The following is a 26,219-nucleotide window of genomic DNA, read 5'->3' on the forward strand; positions in this document are numbered from 1 at the left end:
AACCAAATTTTGCAGCTGGCTCTTATCTCAAATGAGCTGAATCAGGAGGCTGGATTCAAACCTCAGAACATTTTGGATGTTCAAAATCTGGATCCAAGTTTTGCGATTTGGCCTTTACTGTCGACAGAATTTTGGTCTAACCATACTGATCCTTCAAACAGAGTGGTTAAGTACAGTTCACCCACAAAGGCAGAGGACGGAGGCCAAAATGAAACACATCATTTCATTGGAAGCAGATTCCTTTGACTAACAGGCACATCATACCAGGAGTCAGGGAAAAGTTACAGGAAAGTAAGCGATCTATACTGCAAAACTCTGTCACAAGACAGAGGCTGTGGCCACACTAGGGAGGGGCTATGGTAATGTGGCACTTTGGAATATGCTAATGAGGCACTACCAGGAATGTGCAGTGCCTCATTAGCATAATAGCAACTGCACGCGCTTTGAAACTGCTGGTTTCGACATGCACGCTGCCCTTGTAGCCAGGGGCCTTTCGAAACGGTCCCAATTTCAAAAGCCCCTTCTTCCCATCCGGTTTTGGGAAGAAGGGGCTATTGAAATCGGGGGGTCATTTTGAAAGGCCCCCAGCTGCACAGGCAGTGTGCATTTTTGAAGAGCGTGCAGCTGCCATTATGCTAATGAGGCACTGCATATTCATGGTATCACCTCATTAGCATATTCCAAAGTGCCACATTACCATGGCCCCTCCGTGTGGCCACAGCCAGACAGTATGGACAATACACTAGGTCATGTGAGAATCCGTGGGATCAGTGCAGATAGGGATCTAGTTCAAGTGTGTAGCCCACCTCCTGTCTCATACATCTGATGGAGGTCAGAACCTCAGCAAGCATCAAATGGCTCGACTAAGTTCAGTGATGTAGGGTTGCCACCCTGTAGTTTTCAACTGCACAGTCCACATTTCAGCATGTGTGTCTAGGTGCCATCTAACAAGCCCTGATATCTCTGTGGTTTTTTTTTAAATCTGTGGGGCAGGGAGGGAGAGGTGAAATAGCAGCAGAGCCTTGGAGGAAGAGGCTGAGCAGGAGCAAGGCTTCTGGGGCCCAGTTATCAGCCATGTGAAAGGTGACAATGCTATGATGATATACACCAGCTGATGATCTGGTCCTCTAACCGACGTATTACAGTGCACCCTCCTTCGAAATGAGATATTTGCCCTACAGTAACAAACAACGGTCTCAACAATGGTCTGGCACCCAACTGTCCTGCTATTTTTTCCCCATCCACGTGCAGAATAAATTATGTTATGAGCACTGAGGAATGTGCAGATGTGTACCACAAGTAGAAATAAGTGCTGCTGGCTATGGAGGGCTGTGAGAGCTCTGCTTACCAGCTGGGTAGCACTTGAATCTCTCCCTGTTGCCTGGCCAAGCGCTCAGCTTACAGGGAACACCACTTGCACCTATAGAAAACACCCTAATACTGATGTGTCCGAGTTACATATACGGTGTCTTTAATGTGTCCTCAGAAGTTGTCATGTGGCAATTCATGACACTGAATCTGGCTGTGTCCTTGTCTGAAAGGGTCATAAGACCCTCACATATAACTACCTCAAGGATGTGGATGGACCATTAACTGATGGTTAATGCTGTCTCTGCATACAGATTGTTTTAGGATTTACACGGGAGACGTTGGGATACATAGGGGACCCCTGATATATGTTGGGGATAGGGACAGTAGAGTTGCAACTTAAAGAGAAACAGCGTGTATAATGAGAAATTTCCCCCTTAAGAACCAACGCAAATAGAGGGGGATACGGACCAGAAGAGTAAATTTTGCCTATGTATCACTCGCTTACCATACCAAACAATGAAAGCTTTTTAAGCAACATTTAAAGAAATGATCCTAACCTGAAGTAGGTTTTTACACCATCTGTATCGTATGTGCAGTATGAGACAGCGAAGAGTCGCAGAAGATGCTGGGAGGGTACGTGAATTTTTTTGTTTGCCTTAACAAAAAGCGTGAAGAATTTTTACACTGTGTTCCTCCCAGTTTCAATAGTGTAAGTGCAAAACAACTTATGTTGGAGCATTTATATCAAGGACTGACCATACAGTGCTTGAATGCGCTGACATGGCAAACTAGAACTTTAACTTTAATTCCATGGCAAAGAAAAATATTCTGCCTCAAACAAAGTGCAAAACTCCGCTCTCAGGTCTGCACATTCAATATTTACTCCAATACTCTGCTCTGTATCTGAGCCTTTATGCCAAAATGCATACCACCAGATGTGAAAACAAACTAATGACAGAGATAGTAACAGACAGACAGAAAGCCGTGCTAGTCCACATACTATCAAAACAAAATTATTTTGTTAGTCTTTGAAGTGCTACTTGACTGCTTTTTTTGTTTTACTGGCAGAGATGTGATATCAGTACACTGGTCTCTTCCTTTGTACCATTCTTCATGTTTAACGAGGAAAACGTTGTGCCGTGTGCTGTTAAATTTCACCCACAACTCATTCATTTTAATTTCTTCTGCATTTTAGATTTTAGCCCCACTAGCAAAGTCACAGTTAGCAAATAAAAGCCTAAGCACCATAAAACTACTCCTGTCACAGGCTAGTCTTGCATTCCAAACAGGCTGCAGTGCCTGACCAAATATTTACACTTGAAAGGCTCAATTCCAAAGTCCAAAAATAGATCATGATACAGGGCTCAAAAACGTCCAGGTCTGTCAGCTATTTTTTTCACCACCCATTTAGTGTTACAATTTAAATCCTTAGAAGTGTACTATTCACACAGCATTGCTCCGGGCTGGCACGCAAAATGCTGTTGTGTGCCTATGTAAAGGCAGAAATGAAGGTATTTAGTGCAATTTTCTTCCATCTGCAGCTGTGGTTCAGACTTTTTTCTTTTTGGTGGATTTATGGACAATCTGGTTTATGCTATCTGACTCTGGAGACTCTGTTACAATGATTAAAGTTCGGGCTCTCTAGTGACTGAACAGATGAATTCAGTTATTGTTCTTTTAGTTTCACCTTTCACAATCCACTCAGCTGGGCAAAGACTCGCTCTGCTCTAGAATTAGTATAAACTGGCACAAGCGTTTAGGTACATCACCAGACTGCATGACCACAAATTTTGTGGATGCACTTGCTGAAGCCCTTGGGCCATGTTAGCTCCAGAGCTACCTGGTCCATTCATCGTTATAGGCCCAATTTTCTTTATTGTACTAGCGAAAGATCTGCCATTATCCCCTGTTTGGTATAATCCAAGCCTGCTGTAGGTGTACAGGAAAGGCATTGCACAGCCTTGGAGAGCAGCAGACTGCCATTGGAAAAGTCTGTTGTGTAATACCAGATGGAAAAATGGAAGCAGTACAACTTTCAGAAATGTCAACAAATTACACTAGAGCAGTTGCACACCAGAGGTCATACAGAATTATGCAGTAAGAACACACCTGGGAGTGGGGCCAGGCCTGAGACTTGCACAATGGTGCTGGAATAATTTTTAGGGTGGGGGGTGCTGAGCTGCGTCTCCCCTTCCCCAACCCACCTTCTCATCCATGTGCCTCACTGCCCCAGGTTCAGGCCACAGCCGGGAGCAGCTGTGGTTGGAGCCCAAGATGTGGGGCTGACGGCCAGGGGTCTGGGGCCTGCAACAGCAACACCAGGACCTCAGGGCTGACAGCAGAGCCCATGGGCCAGCCCAGTGGCCAAGAACCTCCAGAGGCAGTGGGGCTGACAGTTTGGGGCTGATAGCTAGGACCATGCAAGGTAGCTTAACTTATTCTACAGATGTGGGAACACTCACACTCACTAATCACTTTCAGAAACCTGGGGCACTTTCATTTACATAGGGCATAGAAATCCCCTGTGCTTTGCACACCTGTAAAATGAAAGGTCCTTACTCTAATGGACTTAAAGTCTAACGCACACTCAACCCTGTCTCAGATCCAAAACAATTGGGCGAGGTGCTATGACCCAATAACTCCTTAATGCTAGCTGGCAAGTATATTACAGGACTGTCCTGGTTCTGGTACATGCATTCTGGTTCATCAAAAATGTCACATGAGGACTTAAATGAAAGCCAGGATCACACTGGTCAGTAATAGTGTTGTGGACTGTATGCATGGCTGTTCAATAAGGAGGTGTTATACATATATCTATAGTGCACACTAAAAATATGTTTTTCAGTCTGTATTAAGGCAGAGCTGAAAAACTGGTTTCTGTCAGACAAAAGATGTTTATTCTCCTATTTCTGCTGAGATGTAAATTAAGTATTGTAAACGTAACACAATAGAGACTATTTACATAAAGTCAATGAAGACAGTTGAAATCAACAAAGAAGCAGCATACAGAAAGACAAGCCACAGGTATTTAGTTTGACTCTGCATACAGTACAGAGAATGAACTTCGAGGCTATAAGTAAAAAGTAAAGAAGACTTTTATCCTGTCCTGGGAAGTAGCATAGTGGTGCATTTACATTTATGAAAATGGGATCTCAGATAACTGTGGCGGCTATTTCCACAAAAGATGTTGGGTGAGGAATTTCTTTAGACAGGAGGTTATCCTCTGAGCCTACTTACCCTGATAGGTATGTTGATGGCCTTGAAAACGTGCTTCAAATTTGTTTAGTACGTAACCTGTTTCCAATATTCTAACTATCACTTGGATCTTTCATCATACTTTTATTTTTATTTTCACCATAAATATATCTGCATGCGAAGATATTGCAGAACTGCTGATCCCAGGTTGACTCATCTGGTTCCTGTGTACAGTAGTCCCCTAGGGACAGCAGACCTGGTACCTGTGTGAGTTTTCAGTGGATAAGAGATTGGAACTACAGCCAGGGGTGATGTGTGGTGGGTGCACAAGAGGTCACATGCACCCCATCTCCAAACTCTCTATACACCATCAGTGCCACACTATTTCCAGTGATTGGGGGGCAATCCTGCCTCTAGCCAGGAGTGGCAGGGCCCGAGAGCAACATGAAGCTGTCACACAGCTGTTATTGAACATGTTTGCAGGGAGATGCTTTCACAGGGTCCATGGGCTGGAGTCTGGAGAAGAGGGCAAACCAGGGCTCTGCCTATAACCCGCTCCCCATTACAGCATGGAAACAGGACCTCAGGAGGAGGAGGACAGGGCAGAGCAGGGGGCTGGGAGGACATAGGACAGGGAATGTCTCAAAACAGTAGCTTTCAAACTTTTTAAGCTGGGTGCCCCATAATATAGTCATCACACACCTATGATTAGATTGCTAAGTCTTACTAAATAAAGTATTCTCCACCATTACAGGATTGTTTTGAGTGTCCCCAGTGAGAGCTCGTGCACCCCAGGTGTGTGCAAATCAGAGTTTGAAAACCACTGCTTCAAAGGAACTCAGGGGCTGAGATATGCCTTCAGGCTAACTGTAGGCAAAGTCAGGGCTGGCAAAACCCAGCAGGGAGTGATTGGAAGGGTTATAAGTGCATGGTGTTAGGGACGTGGAACCCACTTATGACTAAACAACATTTCCATAAGAAAGACTCAGTCCAGTGACCCACAAACCATCACGGCTGCAGAACCTGACAGCAGGGGGGAGAGAACATCAGTATAAAGCCAGGGCAGCGATTGAAAACGGAAAGGGCGGAGAAGGGAGATTTCACAGAGAAGTGGGTTTTGCAGAGTGATTCTGAAGACGTGGGGGAGGGGGGGGATGTTTGCAGTTCCACAGGAGGGAGGGTGATCTACAGGCAACAAATCCCAACTTTGCATAAGATGCCTTCATAATCCATCCCCATCGTTCCACCAAGCCACTACCAATGCTGCAGGCGACCTCTTCTTTCTGCCACCACTTACTTTGCCACCGGCTCAGGGAGGTGCGTTTCAGTTCCCAGTCAGATCCGCACTGGAAGATGACACTCTCACCACCCACGTTCCCTGTAAGATGAGCACTCGTGCAGCCAACCAGGGGAGATTCAAATGCTTCCCAGCTGATTAGCGGAGTGCCCACAGCCAGCAGTGTGTGTTTCTATTGGTGGTGCGCATCTGCACTTGCCTCAGTGCACATAACAGATGGTTAAAAAAAAAAAAAAAAAGAGAGGGAACACTGCTAATTGGTCAGTGCCCTCAGATATGTGGCTTCTTCGGCATTCACGCATCCCGCCCCCTCAGCGGCTCTCAAACTTTTTTATGGGTGACCCCTTTTCCTACTATCAGCCTCTGAGTATAAACCTGCCACCTGTATAAATTATATTTTTTAAAATATTATTTCTCTCTGCTTTAAAGTGCTGGAGGCAAAGCAGAATTGTGGCTGGAGTTAGGAAGGGGTTCCTGAACTGACAGCCCTGCACATGGGTGGGGGTCTGATTGATATCCCCACCCTCCTAATGTGGGACTGGGGCTAATAGTTCACAACCTCCACATAAACTCATGCCCCCCCACCCTCCCAGGGGGGTCACAACTGCCTGTTTGAGAAGCTCTGCCTTATACTATGCTACCACCCCAATTTACACAATCCAGGAAATACTAACAACCCTGACATACACCCAACCCCATGAGATAGCAGGTCGCTTGCCCTTTGAAGACCCTCGTGCACAGGGGGTAATGCTGGGTACTGAAACACCAGCTACTCCCAATACACTAGAGGTAAGGAGTGTATATCCTGCCATACTCAGCAGCACAGGGAGGGGTTTACAGCTCAAGAGCCTCCTTGCTAAGACAGGGCAGGATAGCAAGTCATAGAGCTCTGGGAACAGCGTACTCTGTGCTCCTGTAAGGGAGCAGGGCAGAGTAGCAGGCCTGCTAGCCAGCTGACAGCCTGGTCACACTCCCTAGCTCCCACTTCTTTGGGGCTACAGTGCAGGCTGAATGGGGTAGGACGTCTGTATTGCGAGTGGGGGAAGAGAAGAAGCTTCTTATAACTGCTCAGCCTACAGCAGAAGTTTGCAACACAAATGCTGCACTGCCTGTCCTTTCACCTCAAAGCCCTTTTTGCCCTCCTTGTTGGCAGGAGAGGTAAAAGACAAGCAGCAAGAGGCATAGGCACGCTCCAGTGATCATGGAGACAGGCCACTTAAAAACCTCTTTGACCCACAACAGCAAAGGAAGTATTCACAGCCTGGATGTTTCATACCTTTGGTATATACCCAGGTATTAAAAGCCACACTGGTGTATTGGCCAATAGGAATTTTTCATAAGGGAGTTGTGATGAAACAAAAACCTGCACCAAACCATTAAAGTTGGATGAAGTTCATACTAACAGTCACAGTTCTCATTTCTTATCCAAATACTCCTGTGGCTTTAACCTGGGATCAGAGGTGGACTAAAATGAAAGGAAGAATTGAATGAAAACAGGGAGGTGTTGCCAGGGATCTGACACCCAAGGCACCAATGTTAAGTGTTCAACAAGCAGGATGTTCTTTCAAGCTTCCCTCCTTCCCTCTCAGGCAGAAACTACTGTAGTACAGTAACATACAGAAGCCCCAATGGAGATCAAGGAGCCATTTTTCTAGGCACTGCATAGCTGCACAGTAAAAGGCCATTTCTCCTTTATAGTTCAAATCACAAAGTATCAGCACCTCCATTTTACAGAGGAGAAAGTTGAAGCAGAGATTAAGTGACTTTGTCAAGGTCATGCATGAAGCCTGTGGCAGAGCTAGGCATGAAGCCAAGATCTCCCAAATCCTATTTTAGTGCCTTAGTCACACAGCCATCCTTCCTGTTTTGTCTTAAAGAAACAGTATTTCCTCCTCCTTTTGATCCCTAGAGACACTGTCAGAGTTGCAGTCCAGTTTCTAAGTTTTTCATTATGAGAAGGCCAGCTGTAGCACTAGAGAGTAATGAGTAGACACTGGAATAGTGCACAGCCTGTGTCTAAGGGGTTAACTACTACTACTCTGATATTTGCATGCTATTCCCGTCAATGTCAGACCAGAATCCAGCCATGAGTATTTTGGTCTTTCCATGTAATCCTCACTAAGTACATTTTTATTATTTCCAGGTTTCTAGCTCTTTCCATCACAAGCTTTCACAATTGCTGCCCTGTCAACAAGAAAAGGAACTCCAGATAAATACCCAAGTGTGACGCATAACCTTCAAGAGATGAAACATTTTCAAAGCTCAGCTGGTGGGCTGCTTAAATATCAATTTCTCAGCAAAGGCAACCTAAGAAACAAAGGACACAGCAAAGTTTCAAAATAACAGCCCTTACCTTGAAATAACTTTCCTAGTATCTACACAATACAACCAGTATTTCAAAGTCATTTTGAAAAAGCGGTTGGCTTATTTCAAAACAGGTAAGTCTCCTTGCCTGAGGAATAGCACCCACTTTGAAACAGGCTTTATGCCCTGTCTACACAGCCCCTACTTTTGAAATAAGCCATAGTACGTTCAATGTCTCAGCTAATTTGAAATAGCTAAGTGCTACTTCGAAATGCATTGTATGTAGCAGACATTTCCAAACAAGCTAGCCTGGAATAGCTCTTCCGGACTAAGGCTGCTGTGTAGACACACCCACTGCGCTGGCCGGAGTCCAGACACTACAATAAAGTTGCTGGGACCTCTGGAGCCTATGGCATGAGCCTCTACAGTCTGAGCTAAAAGCCAGGTGGCTCCCAGCTAAGGCTGTAGAGGAGACGCAGTCTAAGTGCCACCATATGGGACAGTGACCCACACCCATTAGGTGTGTGGGTTACACAGCGTCTGGGTTCAGATGGGTAAACCCGTCTCAGCCAGATTGGTATTTCTACTCTAACTTATTACCCAGACCAAGAGGTAGGGCGACCACATCTCCCTATCCCAAATACGGGACCAAGAAGTATGGGGGCAGGAGGGGCGGCTTCTCCAAGCCCCGGGGAGCTGGGAAGGAGGCGGCAGCCACTGGCGATCCCCTGGGGCAGCAGCAGCTGCCAGTGATCTCCCAGATTCCCTGAGGCTGGGGGAGCAAGTATGAGACAATTAGTCCCCTTTGCCAAAAAGACATCCAACTTTTTTTCTTTTTTTATTCTAAATACGGGACAGATGGTCACCCTATCAAAATGGGCAGTGCAAACACCAGACTAGGTACCTTGGATTCCTGAGCAATAATCTCAGTGCTGAGACTAACACCCGTGTGGCTCTGGGCTATTAACAAATCTCAGTTAACGATCCCTATCCTCTCACCCAATATGAGCCAAAACCAGACCCTGAAACTAAATTTTGGACAGACTGAGTGCAGAGGTTTGAAATCCAGAACAAAATGCAAATACTGATGCTCCCTCTCTGCTCAGTCTCCCTGGGCTGCACCCTCTTAATGTCTCCTCCCTTCGCCTCCTGTAGTCTCAAACTGGATTACTTGATAGCATTTGACACATCTGTGGTGTGTAGTCAAACATGGTATGAAATTGCACATTACCAAAGACATGGAGACCTTAAAAAACAAAAAAAAAACCACACAGAAAAACAAAAAGGGGAAGGGGGGCTGTTAAAAAATAGGTATTGAGTTGCCATGACTTGAGCTCCCTTGCTAGGGAAAGTGCTGTGTTTCTGCAGCCACTCTTTTCCCAGCGCATAACTGAAACAAATCAAAACAGCAGTCCTGGTGCACTTTAAAGACTAACAAAATAATTTATTAGGTGATGAGCTTTCATGGGGCAGACCCACTTCTGCCCACTAAAGCTCATCGCCTAATAAATTATTTTGTTAGCCTTCAAAGTGCTACATGACTGCTTTTTTGTTTTGTTTTGTCAAGCTTTAGACTAACACAGCAACCTCTCTGTGTTGTTAGAACTGAAACAGCCACGCAAAGGAGCTAGGTTTTTGATGAATGAATGAATGAATGAAGCAGTCTCTTATCTCGCACTTAGCCTCATTCATGCTGCCAGCTCCCTGGAAAGAGGAAACATTTATCTGAAATGCCAGCGAGTCATCAAACAGGGAGGGGTAGCTGTCAGCAGGTGCAGGTTACAAAAGGGAAGGCAGGAAATCCCCTCAGATGCAGCACAGCAGCCTAGCTCTCAGGCCAGCTGCTGGCGGTGGGAGAGAGGAAGGTGACAACTGCTGTGCTACAGCTGCTGCTACTTTAGCAGCAACATCAGCCAGAGCTCTGAGCAACTTTGAAGTGGTGCAGCAGTGGTTCTCCACTGCAGCGCGCAGCTTTGAGGAAGTTGTGGGGAGGAGGGGGGCACCAGCACTGTGGTTAGGGTGGCACTGAGGGCTGACTTCCTAGGCCACACCCCTTCTACCCTTGGCCTCACTCCTCCTGGGAAGCAGAGCCAGGTCTGCCCTCCCATCTTGCCCTGGGGTCCATGGCAGCTGCCTGCTCTGCCACCTGCTTTAGTCCAGGAAATTAGGTTGGTACATAGCTCAGGGGGGAGAAAAATCCACCATCTACAGTAACAATTATAGCCAATAATAAATCTAGCTCATTATAGGGGCTCTTTTACATACTTTGCTTTATCTAATTCTTGACTTCTCCCACTGCTTCTGCCCCTTTGCTCTCTGATTTTGCTCACCTTGATAATGTTTGTTTGATTTGTCAATCTTTATTATTATTTTTGGTTCTCTGTGCCTTAAATATTGAGTCTGTTCTGGTCTGGCTATGGTCTGAAGAAGTGGGTCTGTCCCACAAAAGCTCACCTAATAAATTATTTTGTTAGTCTTTAAAGTGTTACTGGACTGCTTTTTCGTTTTCATCTAAAGTAACAGTTCTACTGACCTAATCCTCAGCATAGACAGCTCTTGGCAGACAGAAGGCCCCTCTCTGCCCATAATTACATTTTAAGCTGGTTTAATCAGACAAGTCTCACCTTGTCCTTACAGAAGTTGATATTTTAAACCATGTCAGGGTACAATTAGTCTCATGCTAACTAGCAAAGGCTTCCAAAGCAAGGATATTTTATGCCCCAAAAGCAGCTGGCCCTCGCATCTCACTCTCCGACCCCCAAGAGACCAAAGCTGATACTACACGTTTTATTTCCACAAAAGGCTCGGAGTGATGCTGCCCTTCCAGTCACACTGAGACTACAGCCTCTAAGAGTCACATCATCACCAAGTAAGTTGATCATAGAGAGGAGAGACATTTGCACTTTGACACAAATGGTTTTAACCATTAGGATCCTCCTCTGCTTTGACTGCCAATCATATATATGCTGTAGAGGAGAGACCGCATGCGTTTGCGATCTCTGAAGAGTTAATTCTGCTCCAAAGGAGTCTCTATTCTAACTCCCATCTGATAGCTCCACTTGACAAATAGCTCATTATTCACTCCCCCTTTCCTGTGCAGTGGCAGGGAGCAGGAACTTCTGTGACAAGCCCGCACTGAGATTCCTGTACAATTTATTGGCAGATTGTACCATGGCCACAAGTAATTCACTCTCCAAGGATGCTGGACAAAGAACAAAAGAATGTTTGTGCCCGCTGTCACCAACGCAAGCTGCTTGGCTAATCAACATCATCCCAGGCTGAGAAATACCAGGGTTCCTACTGGAAATGAGCAAGAGAGATTCCAGCCACCAGAATGGTCACTATTGTCTAGAAATAGAGTGTAGACTCATTGCCCTTTGCCATGTTCCAGTTCTTGCTTCCCATCTTCACCCCTTTAAAACACCCACAGACTTTCCATTCCTCCAGCGCAAGTGAGAAGCAATAAGAAATTCCACAAAATTCCCCACTGGAACACTGTTCTGTGGGATTACAGGAAAGAAATATGATTCTCCGCTGCAGGCAAACAACCTCTTCCTTTCCCCCTTGAGGAAGAAGAATAATAGCTTTAAAAAAAACCCCACCCCAAAACCCGACTGCAAGAACATTTAATAAGAGACCAAAGGAGGTTTGTCGAGGAACATCTTGAATTCAACAAAATAATTGTTCCAACACTTTTAGGTCTAAAAACAAGACACTAAGAAAATGCTCCTTCTCAGTAAAAAGCAGACAAACCTAGGGTCATGAAGCAAAGGGTTCTATTGTGATTTTGGTAAGAAGAGGCTGGTTGTCATGAATTACAGTCCCAGAAGAAGGGCTGAAGTCTACATAATTGCACTCTTCAGGCTCTCCATGTCCTCTCTGGAAACCATGGCCACCTCATTCCTGCATACTGACAAACTTACAAAATATAACATACTAATAAAGTAGTATGTTACTGAACCAGCCCTTTTCCATGTTGGTGTCCATATTCTGGTTCTACTCAGTTCTAACTGAGTTTATGGATGAACAGTGGAAGACTAACAAAAAATCCCCACACCACAAAAATGAAAATAGATTCTGTAGAATGTAACACACAACAGCTCATTGTAATTAAAGACCCTGGTCCAAATCCTCAGCTGGCTTAAATCTTCGTAGCGCTCATGCTGATTTAGACACACGAGGGTTTGGCCTTGCACAGCACTGCTTCAAAGACCCTTCTCTTAGCTCAAGTTTGGCTTGTATAACCACCTTTTACAAGCAACCCCTGTCCCCTCCCATGTTTCCAGTGAGGAGAACATTCTTCAGTTCCTGTTGCAAACTGCAGTACTATGTTGTTGGCAGATGCAAAAGGGCAACCATGCTTCACCTTGTGCTTGTATACGGTGTCTGGCAAGGGCTATGCTGTGGGTGAGACTCTCCAGCAAATGTCTGAAGTGTCACAAGAGATCCATCCACATGGCACCCGAAAGCCACCACCGGTTTTAACAATCACAGCTCCTTAGCTGCATCTTCATGTGCTTTGGTGATAAGTAAAGAAGTTTTGCACAGGAGCAGAAACAGGACTCTCTCTCCACCTCAGGACTGCAAGGGAGGTCAGGAAGCAGGGTCCTGCCTCAAGCTCTCTGCAAAATTTGGAACAAGTCACTCAGCTTCTCTGTGCCTCAATTTCCCCACCTGCAAAATGGGGATAGGGAACTATTTTGTCTCTGAGGTGTATTGCAAGGATAACCTGATGAACATTTGTAAAGTGCTTTATGAAGCTCAGACTGAAGTTGTTAGACGAGTGGAAAGCATAATGGATTAGCTCTTCAGCACTGATTACACAGGAGCTACCCCAAATTATGCCAGCTGAGGAACAGGGCCAATGACTTCTATCTTTTTCCTTTACACACAAGTATGTAGCCACCAAAAATACGAATAATATTGTAAATGGCAGAGAGAACACTGGAAAGCTGTGGGGAGGGAAATGAAGAATGGGCAGAAAACTTACATTTTTCTTCTGTGACATCACAACAAAGCACTTCCCTTAATGGCAAGGGAACCAGGCTCATTTTTCTTTAAAAAAATGTAAACTCGAATGGGTAAGTGATTATGCCAATAAAAACACAACAACTGGAAACTTCTCCTCGAGATATGGAATGTGCTAGGACACAGAGTACTAGAACTGCTGAGCTTACGTCACAGCCAGTGCAAGGAGTGCAGAGAAGTTTGGGATATGGTTAGGGACCAGCTGGTGAGATTTAACTCTACTGCTGTACACCCATGGCACTGGGTGGCAGTGATAATCTTTAAAGAGACAGAGAGCTTGGCACCTCCAGACTGACAGCTCAAATGCAAAAGAAGGCTGTTTGGTGGTCTTACTTCAATTGCTACTGGAAAAGCATTCACATTGCAAAATTTACCACCACAGCTAGCAGTTATGGTCTATAAAAACAAAGCAGCAGAAATGCAGCATTTTAAATACTAACAAAAATTATTTGTTCAGTGATGAGCTTTCATGAGAAAGACCCACTTCTTCTCATCTCTGAAGTGAAGTGAATCCAGACTGGAATTAAAATACATTTTAACGCTCTTCTAAAAGAGATGCTGTAGTTAAAACAGGAATTATTTGGGGGATGTTCTAAATTCTGCATCATTCCAGGGGATTGGACTGGATTATCACAATGGTCCCTTCTGTCCTTAGACTCTATGAATCTAGAGGGAGTTAACTGGACAACTCCACGTGTAGACATGCCTTTACCCCATCAGAGCGAACTGATGCCAGTTCTGGTAAAATCTCTCCACTCTGAATTTCAGCACTTAAGGAAAGCTCTCAGCATTGTAGTCTCATCTCTATCCTATGGAGGGCAGCTCTGGCTCATAAGTCTTTCTTGGGCCATGTCTACACTAGACATAGCAGTAGACAGCTGATTTTATGTATGCCAACTGCATAGCTAAAATTGACTTTTCAGTTGTCGACTTCAGTGGCTGTCTTCACAGAAAACGATCAACAAGAGTGCTCCTCCCATCACCCTTCCTTCATTTGATGAAGCGGGTCTGTCCCATGAAAGCTCATCACCAAATAAATCATTTTGTTAGTCTTTAAAGTGCTACATTTCTGCTGCTTTGTTTTGTTGGAATACAGACTAACATGGCTACCTCTCTGTTACTATTCAATTGTTGTCTCTGTGAGCTGCCAGGATGATGACTGAATCAGCATGGAGGCTGGGCTATCCCTCATCCTTAGCCACAAATCCAGGTCTGGATCGAGGCACATTAGTGGGACAGTTTATACTCCATATTTAGAGCCTGTGATGTAACTAGTTTGTGAAATCAATAAGAGCACAATTTCTCAGCACATTTCTCCAGCACTAAACCGGTTTAAAATCAGATCATCACTCCTGGTATCATGGAGTACATGGCCTTGAATAAAATTCTTGCAAGTATCTTCCCACACAGATACTGAGGAGCAGACGGCTACTAAGGTTATGTCTACTTTACCTCGGAAGATCGACCCACTTAGGGTCAATCTTCTGGTGCGCCTCTCCACGTATGCGTGAAACGGTGCTTTTGGGGTCAACATTGACCCTGTAACTCCTCGTGATCCACGAGAATTAAGGAAGGTCGATAGGAGGAGCACTCTTCTTGACCTTTTCCTGTGCAGACCGCCACTGAAGTCGACAACTGAAAAGTCGATTTTAGCTATGCAACTAGCATACCTAAAATCATGTATCAGCTGTCAACTGCTATGTCTAGTGTAGACATCGCCTAAGAAAGACTTATGAGCCAGAGCTGTCCTCCTTAGGATAGAGATGAGACTACAATGCTGAGAGCTTTCCTTACGTGCTGAAATTCAAAGTGGAGAGATTTTACCAGAACTGGCGTCAGTTCACTCTGATGGGGTAAAGGCATGTCTACACATGGGGTTATCCATAATTAACTCTCTCTACATTCATACATTCTAAGGACAGAAGGGACTGTTGTGATAATCCAGTCCAATCCTCTGGAATGATGCAGAATTTAGAACTTCCCCCAGATAATTCCTGTTTTAACTACAGCATCTCTCTTAGAACATTAAAATGTATTTTAATTCCAGTCTGGATTCGTTTCACTTCAACTGCCACTGAATCTATTTCACCCTTGAACACTTATTCAGTAATGGGCCCTTCAGACCATTTGCTCCCCATGTAGTTACTAGAGATTACAATCAAGTCAACCTTTAGCATTCCCTTTTTATGGTACATAGAGATTTAGCGCCTTGCAGTTATTATAAAGCATGTTTTCTAACCCTTTATTCATTCTTGTGGCTCCTCTGGGAACCTGCTCCAATTTTCAACACACTTAATAGACTGGATACTAGATGACAACAAGAAGTCTTGTGGCACCTTACAGACTAACATTTTAGAGCATGAGCTTTTGTGGGCAAAGACCCGCTTCATCAGATGCATGTGTTTGGGGGGGGGGGGGCGGGCAGGTTCAGAGGAGTATTTAATGACTGGGGTCCCACGAAAAGGGAGGGCCAGAGCTGACAAGGTCTGTTTTTTAACCCCTCCATTCCTACTCCACGTATCACTTTACCCATTTTAGACGTAGCATTGCTTTTGGAGCACTCTTATTCCTGAATATGGTCCACCCCTGCCGTTAATCAGGGGAAGTTAATTGAATATGACTGGTGTAGACAAGTCTCATGAGCATTGAAAACAAAGGGCAAGGATTTTCCAAGCTGACTAGTGACCCGTGACAGCGAAGAGTCGGGAGGGGAGAGACAGGCATCACAAAATATTCCTCTCAGAAGCCAAAAGGAATGAGGCATCTGAAGTCAGGTCAGAGCACCCTGGAACTTACCTAGTATTTGCTGAAATGCTCAGGCTGTCCTGCCATCTTTTCAAAACATTCCTGCCCTCTAGTGTTCAAAACATCCCATGACAAAAATGCCTTCTAGTCCTTTCCCTTTTAAAGTACAACTTTTCTGTGTTGTACAGTGAACTAGTGGCTGGTATCTTGTTAGGGGATATTTTCAACTCCCTAATTTTCATTTAATTGAAGTGTAACTGCTGAAAATAGATCACACTATATTGTAGCTTCAAATATGTAGCAGTAAATTATAAGCAAAGAACACAAAGAATTAAGGTAAGTCTTTTAATGGTTGAAACTGGGAGGATGCAAAAGCCACTTAGGTTCTTTTCAGAGCCATTTAACATACAAATGGCCATACTGGGTCTGACCCTCTAAGCACCCTAATATCCTGTTTTCTGACAATGGCTGAGGTCAGATGCTTCAGAGGAAACACAATAGGGCAATTGCTGAGTGATCCATCCCCAGCTGTCCAGAGGCTTAGGGACCTTCAGAGCATAGGGTCATACACTGAATAATACTTATTGATAGCTCTAGCTTTCACAAATGTATTAAGTTCTTTTTTAAAATGCAGTTATAATTTTGGCTTTCATACCTACAGCAATAAGTTCCACTGGTTAACTGAGTGTTGTGTCATTTAAGTTAAATGACTACTACTAATACATAGATGCGAAACAGATTTTAATATAAGTTTCATTATATCACAGAATATCAAACTTTTTTTATGGCTTTGTCATTGTGCATATCATCATCAAGGCCCAAAGTAATTCATAGTACAGTGCCAATTGCAGACAAATGGAAGCATAAAAACACAAAATAAAGACAGGTAGGTAAAAATAGAATTTTCAGTACCAGAACTGATCATGGTCCACATAGAGTATCCAGTCTGTGGCACTGGGAACCATGTTATAGTGCATATTGTTTTGCAGTGCTGTCCTACTGGGAGAAGTTTTTCCTGACTTCAGATGTTGATTATTAACAGCCTGATCCAATGCCCACTGAAATCAAGGACAATCTTTTCAATGGCTTCAGTGAGAATTTAATCTGGTGCTCAGCATCCTGAACAATGAGGATCAGTGGCCATTATAGTAGATTTCATGTAATTGTAGTTACAGGTCTGTCTCAAATTGATGTCAAACTATATTTTTCCAAAACAAAAAGCAGTCAAGTAGCACTTTAAAGACTAGCAAAATAATTTATTAGGTGAGCTTTCGTGAGACAGACCCACTTCTTCAGACCATAGCCAGACCAGAACAGACTCAATACTTAAGGCAGAGAACCAAAAATAGAAACCAAGGAGGACAAATCGGGGGGGTGGAAGATCAAGGTGAGCAAACTCTCGTCCCCTATTACCTCTCCTCTACTTAAGATACATTGGTGACATCTTTATGATTTGGACCCATGGTATAGCTACTCTAAAAGAATTCCACAGAGACTAACAATCTGCACCCCACCATCAACTTATGCCTCAATTACTCCACACAAGAGATGCATTTCCTGGGCACTACAGTACTAATCAAGGAGGGCCTGATCAGTAACACACTGTACCAAAAACCTACTGATCACTGTACCTACCTACACCCTTCTAGCTTCCATCCTGCACACATAACTAGATCCATTGTTTACAGTCAAGCTCTTAGATACAATCACATTTGCTCTGATCCAGCTGACAGAAACCAAAAACTACAAGATCTTTACCAAACATTCATAAACCTTAATTACCCACCAGTGGGGGGGGGGGGGGGAACAAATCAACAGGGCCAGACAAATACCCAGAGACCAACTACTCCAAGATCGGCCCAAAAAAAGCCAAGAACAGAACACCACTGGTCATCACCTACAGCCCCCAACTCAGACCACTGCAACGAATTATTAAAGACCTACGGCCTATCCTTGAACAGGATGCCACACTCCAGAAGGCCCTAGGTGACAGGCCTGTTCTCTCCTACAGACAACCTTCCAACCTTATGAGGATCCTTGCAAAGAGCCACAGTCTATACCCCAGGAATACCAGTCCTGGAACCTTTCCCTGCAACAAAGCCCGCTGCCAGCTTTGTCCACATATCTTCTCTGGAAATACCATCACTGGACCTAACCAGGTTACTCACAGAATCACGGGCACTCTCTCATGCTCCTCTACTAACATCATATGGGCCAACAATGCCCAGATGCTTTGTATATTGGACAGACTTCTAACTCCCTTAGACAAAGGATTAATGGGCACAAAAACATCAACACACTCCAGATCCACAAACCAGTTAACATTTTAATGGAATGGGGCATTCTGTTAAAGACTTAACAGTATGCGTTACTGAAAAATAAATCTTTCACACCACTGTTCAAAGGGAAGCAGCTGAGCTGGCTTTTATATTCAAATTCGGCACATTAACACATGGTTTGAACCCGGATGGGAATTTTCTGAGTCACTATAGGGGTTCGTCTGCACACTTAGCTTAATCTACTTCTTGACTTCCCCCCCCCCAAACGTGCTGATTTGCTCACCTTGATCATTTTCCCCCCCAAATTTGTCCTCCTTGATTACTGTTTTTGGTTCTCTGTGCCTTAAATATTGAGTCTGTTCTGGTATGACTATAGTCTGAAGAAGTGGGTCTGTCCCACAAAAGCCCACCTAATAATTTATTTTGCTAATTGTTAAAGTGCTACTTGACTATGTTTTTCCAGCTTTCTAAGCTTTTTGCTTCAGTACTATCCTTAAGAATCACATCAAGCTCATGAAAGTGGGATTTTAAACAAACTTCTTTTTGTTTAATTAAATGGTACCTGGATTCAACACAATAAAACCAAAACAATGAGAACAAGTATGCTCACTGTTGTGTGTGGAACCCAACTACTCCTTCATGAGAAGGATGACTGCAGTCCAACAGTGGCACCAAGTGGACAGAGACTTACTTGCAATTTCCATTTCTCCAATTAGTGAGATTTCTCAAGTACTGTTAATGCTTATGCCACATCAAATATTTAAAAATACACATGGAAGAATCATGGGAACTTGGATCAATATGCCTCCTGAGACAGAGAGAGGGGAGTCAGGGATCACCCCTCCCTTCCCCAGCATTACCACACGAGAACGGTCTGGTATGTGGAAACATGATCAAGACCTTGGTTGTTACCTGGGGAGTTGACTCACACCACCAGTGCACAGCAAATTTGTTCCAGTGAAAGAGGGGGAGAAGGGAGGCCTATCAACCTCCTTTAGCAAAGCATGGTGGGATGGGTAAGAGTCTGCGGCAGTATAACATGCAGGCCTTTTTTTTTTTTTTTTTTAATTGTGACTATGAAGGAAAATGCTGAAGAAATGGTGCTGGCTGCTATATTGGGAGGAAAAGACAAGTATGGGTCTGGAAGGATTTTCCCATTAGATGACTCTCTCAGGCACTCATAGGCTCCTATCATCATAGTATCTGAATACATCACATAATTGGTGTATTTGTCTCATGACACCCCTGTGAAACAGGAAGGGACTATCAACCTGGATCTGAAAGAAATGGAGAACTGAGACCCAAAAAAGATTAAGACCCAGATCTTCAAACATTTTTAGGTGCTTAATTCCCCAAGAACATACAGGGTTCTATTACTGGAGAAGGCAGGTGAGTTTCTGCTGCCTGCAATGTGCAGCGGATGAAACTGGATGATCCCATCTGGCCTTAAGGCCTATGAAGCTATTCCACAAATCCAGTTTGTTTTAAATGATTGCAGGGGGAAAAAAAAAAAAAACAAAAACAAAAAAAAAAAAAACAAAACACGCATTTATCCCACGGACCTCATGCCATGTGTGTGCACACGCAATCTCAAATACCACACATTTTGATCTGCCTTTAGTGCAGGACTTAGTTTCAATTCCATTTTAGTAGCAAAATTCTCTTAACCACAACATTTTTTTTTTTAAAAGCTCTAGAGGACTCCTAGGAATGATTAGACTTGACAAGTCTGGGTTACACAAACTCGCTCATCCTTGTTTTGCTTTGGAGGCGGGGGCAGGAGGGAGTTTGCCTCATTTGTCATAACCCCCCTCTCCATCTCTGCTCTCCTTCCTAAATCCCACATTACATTGAGCTTCCCTCTAAGGATGCTGTAATTTGTGAGCCTCAGACCACTTGAAATTTAAAGCCATATCAACTTGGTTTTTAACAGAACTTACTAAGAACCAAAGGTCTGTTTAACCCAGTATTTGGTCTTCCGAGAGTGGGCAAAATATACTGGCAATAAAGCTGCTTCACAGCACACAAAGCTTCAGTGCTTAGGGAATCAGGGGGACATGCCTAGAGCCTGGGCTTGGACTGTTTGTAGCTTTTAACAATAGTTGCTTTAGAAGAAGCAGGAGGCCCCCGGATTTGAACCTCGCTTGCAGGAGTGGGGGGTTGACAACTAAGCTTATTTAGACAGAAAAAAATTGACACATAGCTGCACAGACAAAGATCCTTGGCCCTTAATAAGATACCTTTGTATCATCACAGCTCCACAAAGGGAGATGTTGAGGCTGTTGGGCACAGAAGGCATTCTCAGATGGAGGGGCAGATTTGGAGTCCACAGTCCTCTGCTGATCCACAACCAGTGGAACAGGCCACAGGAGATCAGTCACGCCAGGAAAAGTTACAGAAACCCTGTGGCTGCTCTTACTTGTATCATGGGTTGATTTGGCCTCAAGACCAGGCAGGAGCAGCTGAAACTTGCACGTATAGAATAAGAAAAAAAGTTATATTTTTACATTATCTAATGAGGGGAGAAAAAAAATACCCCTCAGCAGGTCAATTGTTATAACTGCCAGAAAGAAGTGAAAAATAACTCACTCACCCAAATTTTGCGCCAAGTGTCCCACCCAGGGATGATCCAATGATTACTCCTATTCCAAAGCAAAGTCCAAGCTTCCCTAATGCATCCACACGCTCAGCAGGAGTAGTCAGATCTGTAATGACCATCTGAGCACCTGCACAGATATTCAAACACTTGATGAGGAACACAGAACCCACAAGAAACAAGACTCTGGAGCCCAAATGATAAATCTACCCCTTGAGGTGACCCTGCACACATGCAAGTGACAGAGCTCCCCCAAAAATCAGGCCTTGTAACACTGAGCCAGATCTTCACGCAAATACTCCACTGAACGGTAACTGGCCCCAAGACTTTTTCCTCTAATAGCACTAGCTTCTACTGTTTGTGCCAAAGAACCGAGGACCAGATCAACAACAACTCAAGGTATGCCTACAGTGCATTTAAAAACCTGCTACTGACCCATGCCTGCTGTCTTGGGCTCAGTGGGTCATTTAATTGCAGTGTAAATGTTCTTCCTCCCACATTGCAGGGGCCTAGAGCCCAGGTTCTAGCTCAAACATCTAGTCTGTAGTGAAATTGCCCCACAGCCACACTCAGCTGGCATGGACCAGCTGTGGGTTTTTAATTGCAGTGTAGACATACACATAGGCACTTAAGACCAGTGTTTCTTGTAAGCAGAATGCTTGGCTGGCCACACTGGAGAGATTCAAATGCCGCCCAGCTGATTTGCAGAGTACATGCAGCTGCCCACAGTCAGCAGAATGTGGTTCTCTTGGTGGTGCACATTTGCACATGAATAAATCTTTAGTCTATTGATATGCAATATTTGACCTTTCAAAAAGAAAGGGAGTGTATCTGTATCAGTATCCACCAACTCACATGTTAATGTACTATATATACACACACACTGTAACACATTACTACAATGTGAGTTGGTAGATATTGATACAGATACCATATAAAAATAAGATACATTCCCTCTCAAGGGTAACCCTATATCTAGGGACAAGCCCACTGACAGTGTGGGGGTGGAAGAGGCAGCTGCCCCATGAACCAGCTGCCACCATTAGTGACAGCATCCAAAGCCCCAGGCCCTTTAAAACTGCCACCAGAGCCCCATGCAGCATGCTCTGAGTGGCACTGAAGGACTGTCGGGGAGAAGCTAGCTCCAGACCCACCTCTTCTGCCCAAGGCCCTGCCCCTTCCAGGAGTACAAAGGTACCCCCACTACCCCTTGACCTTGTACAGGGACCCAGCAATCCTGTCACTCCCTCTGGCTGGGGAAGATCAGAGGTTCAAACGGACCTGGGGATGTGTCTGATCCTTTGGATTAAAAAGAACCTCAGCCATGCTGAAATGAGCTTTCACTAACTTCTCACTATTAGTGGTTGTCTGGATGGGAGCCAAGGGCAGGAAGGTCTAAAGTGAATGGTGTTTGGCTTCCAGCTAACCAGTGTGGTACTACAGAAGCCCTTTTGTTGGTGAATCCAATTATAGAGTAAACCACCAGCCTATTTCCTGCCCTGAGTGTGGCATTCTAGGTCATCCATCCTAGCCACATAAGTGGACACAGCATGTTGGTGCAGAGCTAAGGTTAAGATTTCACTGTCTTACTTCCCAACCCCTTTCTCTAAGCATTAAACAAGTTGCCTCATGTTCCTAAAAACCAACTACACAGAGAATGATTTTGCAACCTTTACTTACTTACACACACACACACACACACACACACACACACACACACACACAGAGTTAGTCCAATTGACTTTAATAAGGCTACTTACATGAGGAAGACTTGCAGGCTGAGGCCTGACAGAGCACCAGCCATGCCTTCTGGGTCCTGTGCTTCCCAGTGACTTTTTATTTGTGCCTCAGAGGCTCATGACAACCCCACCTCCTGCTTCTTGCCTTTCCAGAGGCAAGGGTCTTTGCTTACCAAAGCCACTCTCAATCATAGCCAATTCCCCTCTAATGGTCCTGGCTTGCAGTCTTTCTGCTGAGGCAGATCTCCAGGGCATGGGGAAAGGTGGTGGAAGCCAGGCCCACTCACTACTCTGGGCTCCAGCCCAGGGATCCAAAATAGTAGCAGCTGACAAAGCTTTTCCTCTACCCCAGTTACAGCAGCCTCTTCCCTGGGTCACTTCTCTCACTGCTCCCCTCTAATAACTTCTCCCTCATACCTGACTGAGTCTTTCCTTTTCTCCAAGTACCACTTCCTCTTCTCTGGTCTGTTTCTCCTCTCCCTCCCCCTCCTTTACTTGAGGGAACCTTTTTAAGGTGTGCCTGCTGGCCTTAACTGGCTGCAGATGTCTAATTAGCCTGCTGCTGTTGCAGGTAAACTCTTAATAAACCTCTTGTACCTTCTATGCAGGGAACAGAAACCCACTCACGCACTTCCTGGTGCCTCTGCCCTCCACTAGTCTCCTATTCTCCACTGCCTTTTGTCTGCCACAGGCCCTACAAACAGATTGGAAGTTCCTGAGCCTGCTATTAGGGTCATCCTATCATGCCCTTACCTGGTAACCCATGCATAAACACAGATGGAATTCTGGACAGAAAGAGAACTGGGACGCTGGTGGAGATGGACAGTAGTAGGAAGAAGGCAGATCCAGAGAGATACGAAACAGTTAATGCAGCTCGGGTGCCAAACTGGTCAGCAAACCTAGCATGTAAACAATGCAGCATTTTAGTAATGGAACTTGTTTGACAATTGCTTAATATGGTACATCCAGGCTGGCAATGTTGTACGGTTGTTCCACCCACCCGATCAGATTTTTCCTTTTTTGAAAATCTGGTCCCAGTTGTGGGCACTGAGTACTTGAAAATGTGGCTCAGTGAGAAGTTTGTCTGGGCTAGGATTTAGGAGTGAGCTGGTACCCCATTTCAGCTAACAGTGCCAAATGCATTCTAAAATTCCATGCTAGTGTTTTCTAAGATGTTGGAGTCGAATAGCTGCAGCTGCTATTATGCTAATGAGGCACTGCATATTCATGGTAGCAAATCATTAACATATTCTGACCTCACTCATTACCATGCCCCTTCTGAAAGGAAGGGAATAGTGTGGACACAGCTTTAATCTCACACTCAACCCCAATATTTCTGAGGCCTGAAAAAAATGCAGTTTAAGGTTTTCTTATGAATTTATTTCCTATTTTTGCCCACTTTAACTAATCTATGGAATTCCTCTTTATATAGCTACATCCATATTGTGACAAACTGTTTTCATGGTTCCACACAGGGAAGTTTCAATCTCAATTTGTACAGCAAATTTTGTTTTCTGTACGTCTACTTTGATTTACATCAGTTAAGGATCTGACTCTAATTAGATTTCTGTATTCAGGTGCCCTCATCCCTGCATGCATCTCCCACTACTTTTAGTGGATATTCCATCCACAGAGAAAGAATAGAACTTCAGAAGACCCACTTCTCACAGATCCAGATCAGAATTATTTTCCTATAGTTTTGTACATTTATAGAAAAAAAGCCACTTGAATTATGCTACACTTACTCTGCTGCTCTTTTGGTGTGCCTCTAAACAGGGTAATGTACTATTTACTGTACATTCTCCATCTCTGTTAGGTTTTCAAGTGCACCTCATCTTCTTACTTGGAGAAGAAGTAGATATCCCATAACATTAAGTTCTTGCAACTGCTCAGAGGCAGAAACACAGGAGAACCTCAAATGCTTCTCCTGCCTTCCTTTTGGTAGGGCTGTTTGAACATACAGTCCTGATTCTACAAAAGCAACAAGGGGTCCTGTGGCACCTTATAGACTAGCAGAAATGTACAAGCATAAGCTTTCATGGGCAAAGACCCACTTCTTCAGATGCAGGTAGTGGAAATTGGCAGAGGCAGGTATAACTACCTGCATCTGAAGAAGTGGGTCTTTGCCCATGAAAGCTTATGCTCGTACATTTCTGTTAGTCTATAAGGTGCCAGAGGACCCCTCGTTGCTTTTGCAGATCCAGACTAACACAGCTACCCCTCTGATACTTGAGTCCTGATTCTAGTCTCACTGACACCAGTGTAAAGAACTACTGCACTGAAGTAATTTGCTGCAACAGTGTAAGTAAGATCTGAATCATGCACAGAAATTCTAGGATTCCCACTAGAACTACTTAACAACAACACTGGTTAACAAAAAGGCCAAAGAACACTCATCTTCTGGTACTCCTGATCATAAACTTACTCATATGAGTAAGCATTAGCAGGATTATGGCATTAGATCGCAAGCTCTGCAGGGGCTAGATGTTATGGCTAAGCACTCTGGGTCCAAATAATCAAATTTAGAGAAATAACTAACATCAAAATATTTTGTTACAGTATTTTTATTACTATTTCTCCATTGCTTTAGTAAATCCAGATGGCTTCCTAAAATATTTTTCCCCAAGATCCAGAAGTAGGAATAAAGTAGATTTAAAAACAAAAATAAATAACTGGGCATGAAAGGTTCACAAGAATGGTTCTTATTTACCTTCCAAAAATAGGACCTCCCAGAAGTTGCAGCACACCAAAGGTTGTCTGGAGGTAGCCAAATCCAACCGAATCCAATCCCAGGCTCTTTGCCAAGTACTAAATAAAATGGAGGAAAAGTGATGCTACTTTTCTGAAAGTTCCAGAGCTTAACATCAGTCAGTACATGACTACTAGTGATCACGTACTTCTACAGTAGGGTCTCAACATTTACAAGGTTTCCACGTTGAGAACTCGAGAATGTTGAATTTCACGAATATGACCACCGGCGCTGCCCCACGCCAGGAACCAGCCACTCGCGAATAGTTGAATTTCTGAACCTTAAGTTCCCAAATGTTGAGACCCTACTGTAACGCAACAGTGCTTGTCCATAAATGCAATACGTGGAGCATAAAGAGTAGAGAAGTTAGCTGATAAAAATCTAAAGTCTCCAGCCCAGATCATCATCCATGGTGCAGCAACAGGGGTCTGTTGCTGTCACCAGTTTATACCAGAGGTGACCGGTGCGGGGCTTACAGTAGTGCACCAGCCAAGGGCCCCTGCTCTGCCCTACCCTCTTCGTGCCCCTGCTCCACTCCTGCTCTGCTCCCACCCACCTCTTCCTATGGAAGCACCACACTTCTGGTAGGTGCAGGGATAGTCCCCCTGCTTCCCCTGCAGTGGCTTGGCCCCAAAACCACTACTCCTAAGTCACAGCAGTGTGCATACTCAGCGGAAGTGGTGCAGTGGTCACAAAGTGTGGGGATGGGGCATGATGCTGTGCACCCTCCCCTACATGGCACCTAGAATATCAGTTGCAGAACTGTCTCTCTATTTTTACACTAGACAATACAGTGGTGTTGTTCTAGGTCGAGCCCAAGACGTTAGAGTAGCAGGTCCCAACCTTTTTGAGACGGTGACCCATTTTGACAAATTCATTAAGACTTTGTGACCCAAGGCAATTCCAAACTGGAAAGGGGAGGTTCTTCCCTGGGGAAAAAAATTTTGTAAAATCTTGATTCACCTCTACCCCCAGG

General features: G+C 44.4%; 1 protein-coding gene across 7 annotated transcripts in view; it reads right to left on the reverse strand.

The window, feature by feature from the left end:
* SLC67A1 (solute carrier family 67 member 1) overlaps window positions 1-26,219 on the reverse strand; it is a 144,991-nt gene that overhangs the window by 78,251 nt on the left and 40,521 nt on the right. For all 7 annotated transcript variants that reach the window (XM_074997804.1, XM_074997807.1, XM_074997805.1 and 4 more), the window contains 3 exons: window positions 25,205-25,302; window positions 23,248-23,393; window positions 20,753-20,885 (listed from right to left, as the gene is read on the reverse strand). In XM_074997804.1, the coding sequence (XP_074853905.1) occupies window positions 20,753-20,885; window positions 23,248-23,393; window positions 25,205-25,302 (377 nt within the window). The remainder of the gene's footprint in view (window positions 1-20,752; window positions 20,886-23,247; window positions 23,394-25,204; window positions 25,303-26,219) is intronic.

Source organism: Carettochelys insculpta, chromosome 6 (genome assembly GCF_033958435.1).
Source record: "Carettochelys insculpta isolate YL-2023 chromosome 6, ASM3395843v1, whole genome shotgun sequence".
In the NCBI taxonomy this organism is placed as follows: domain Eukaryota; kingdom Metazoa; phylum Chordata; order Testudines; family Carettochelyidae; genus Carettochelys; species Carettochelys insculpta.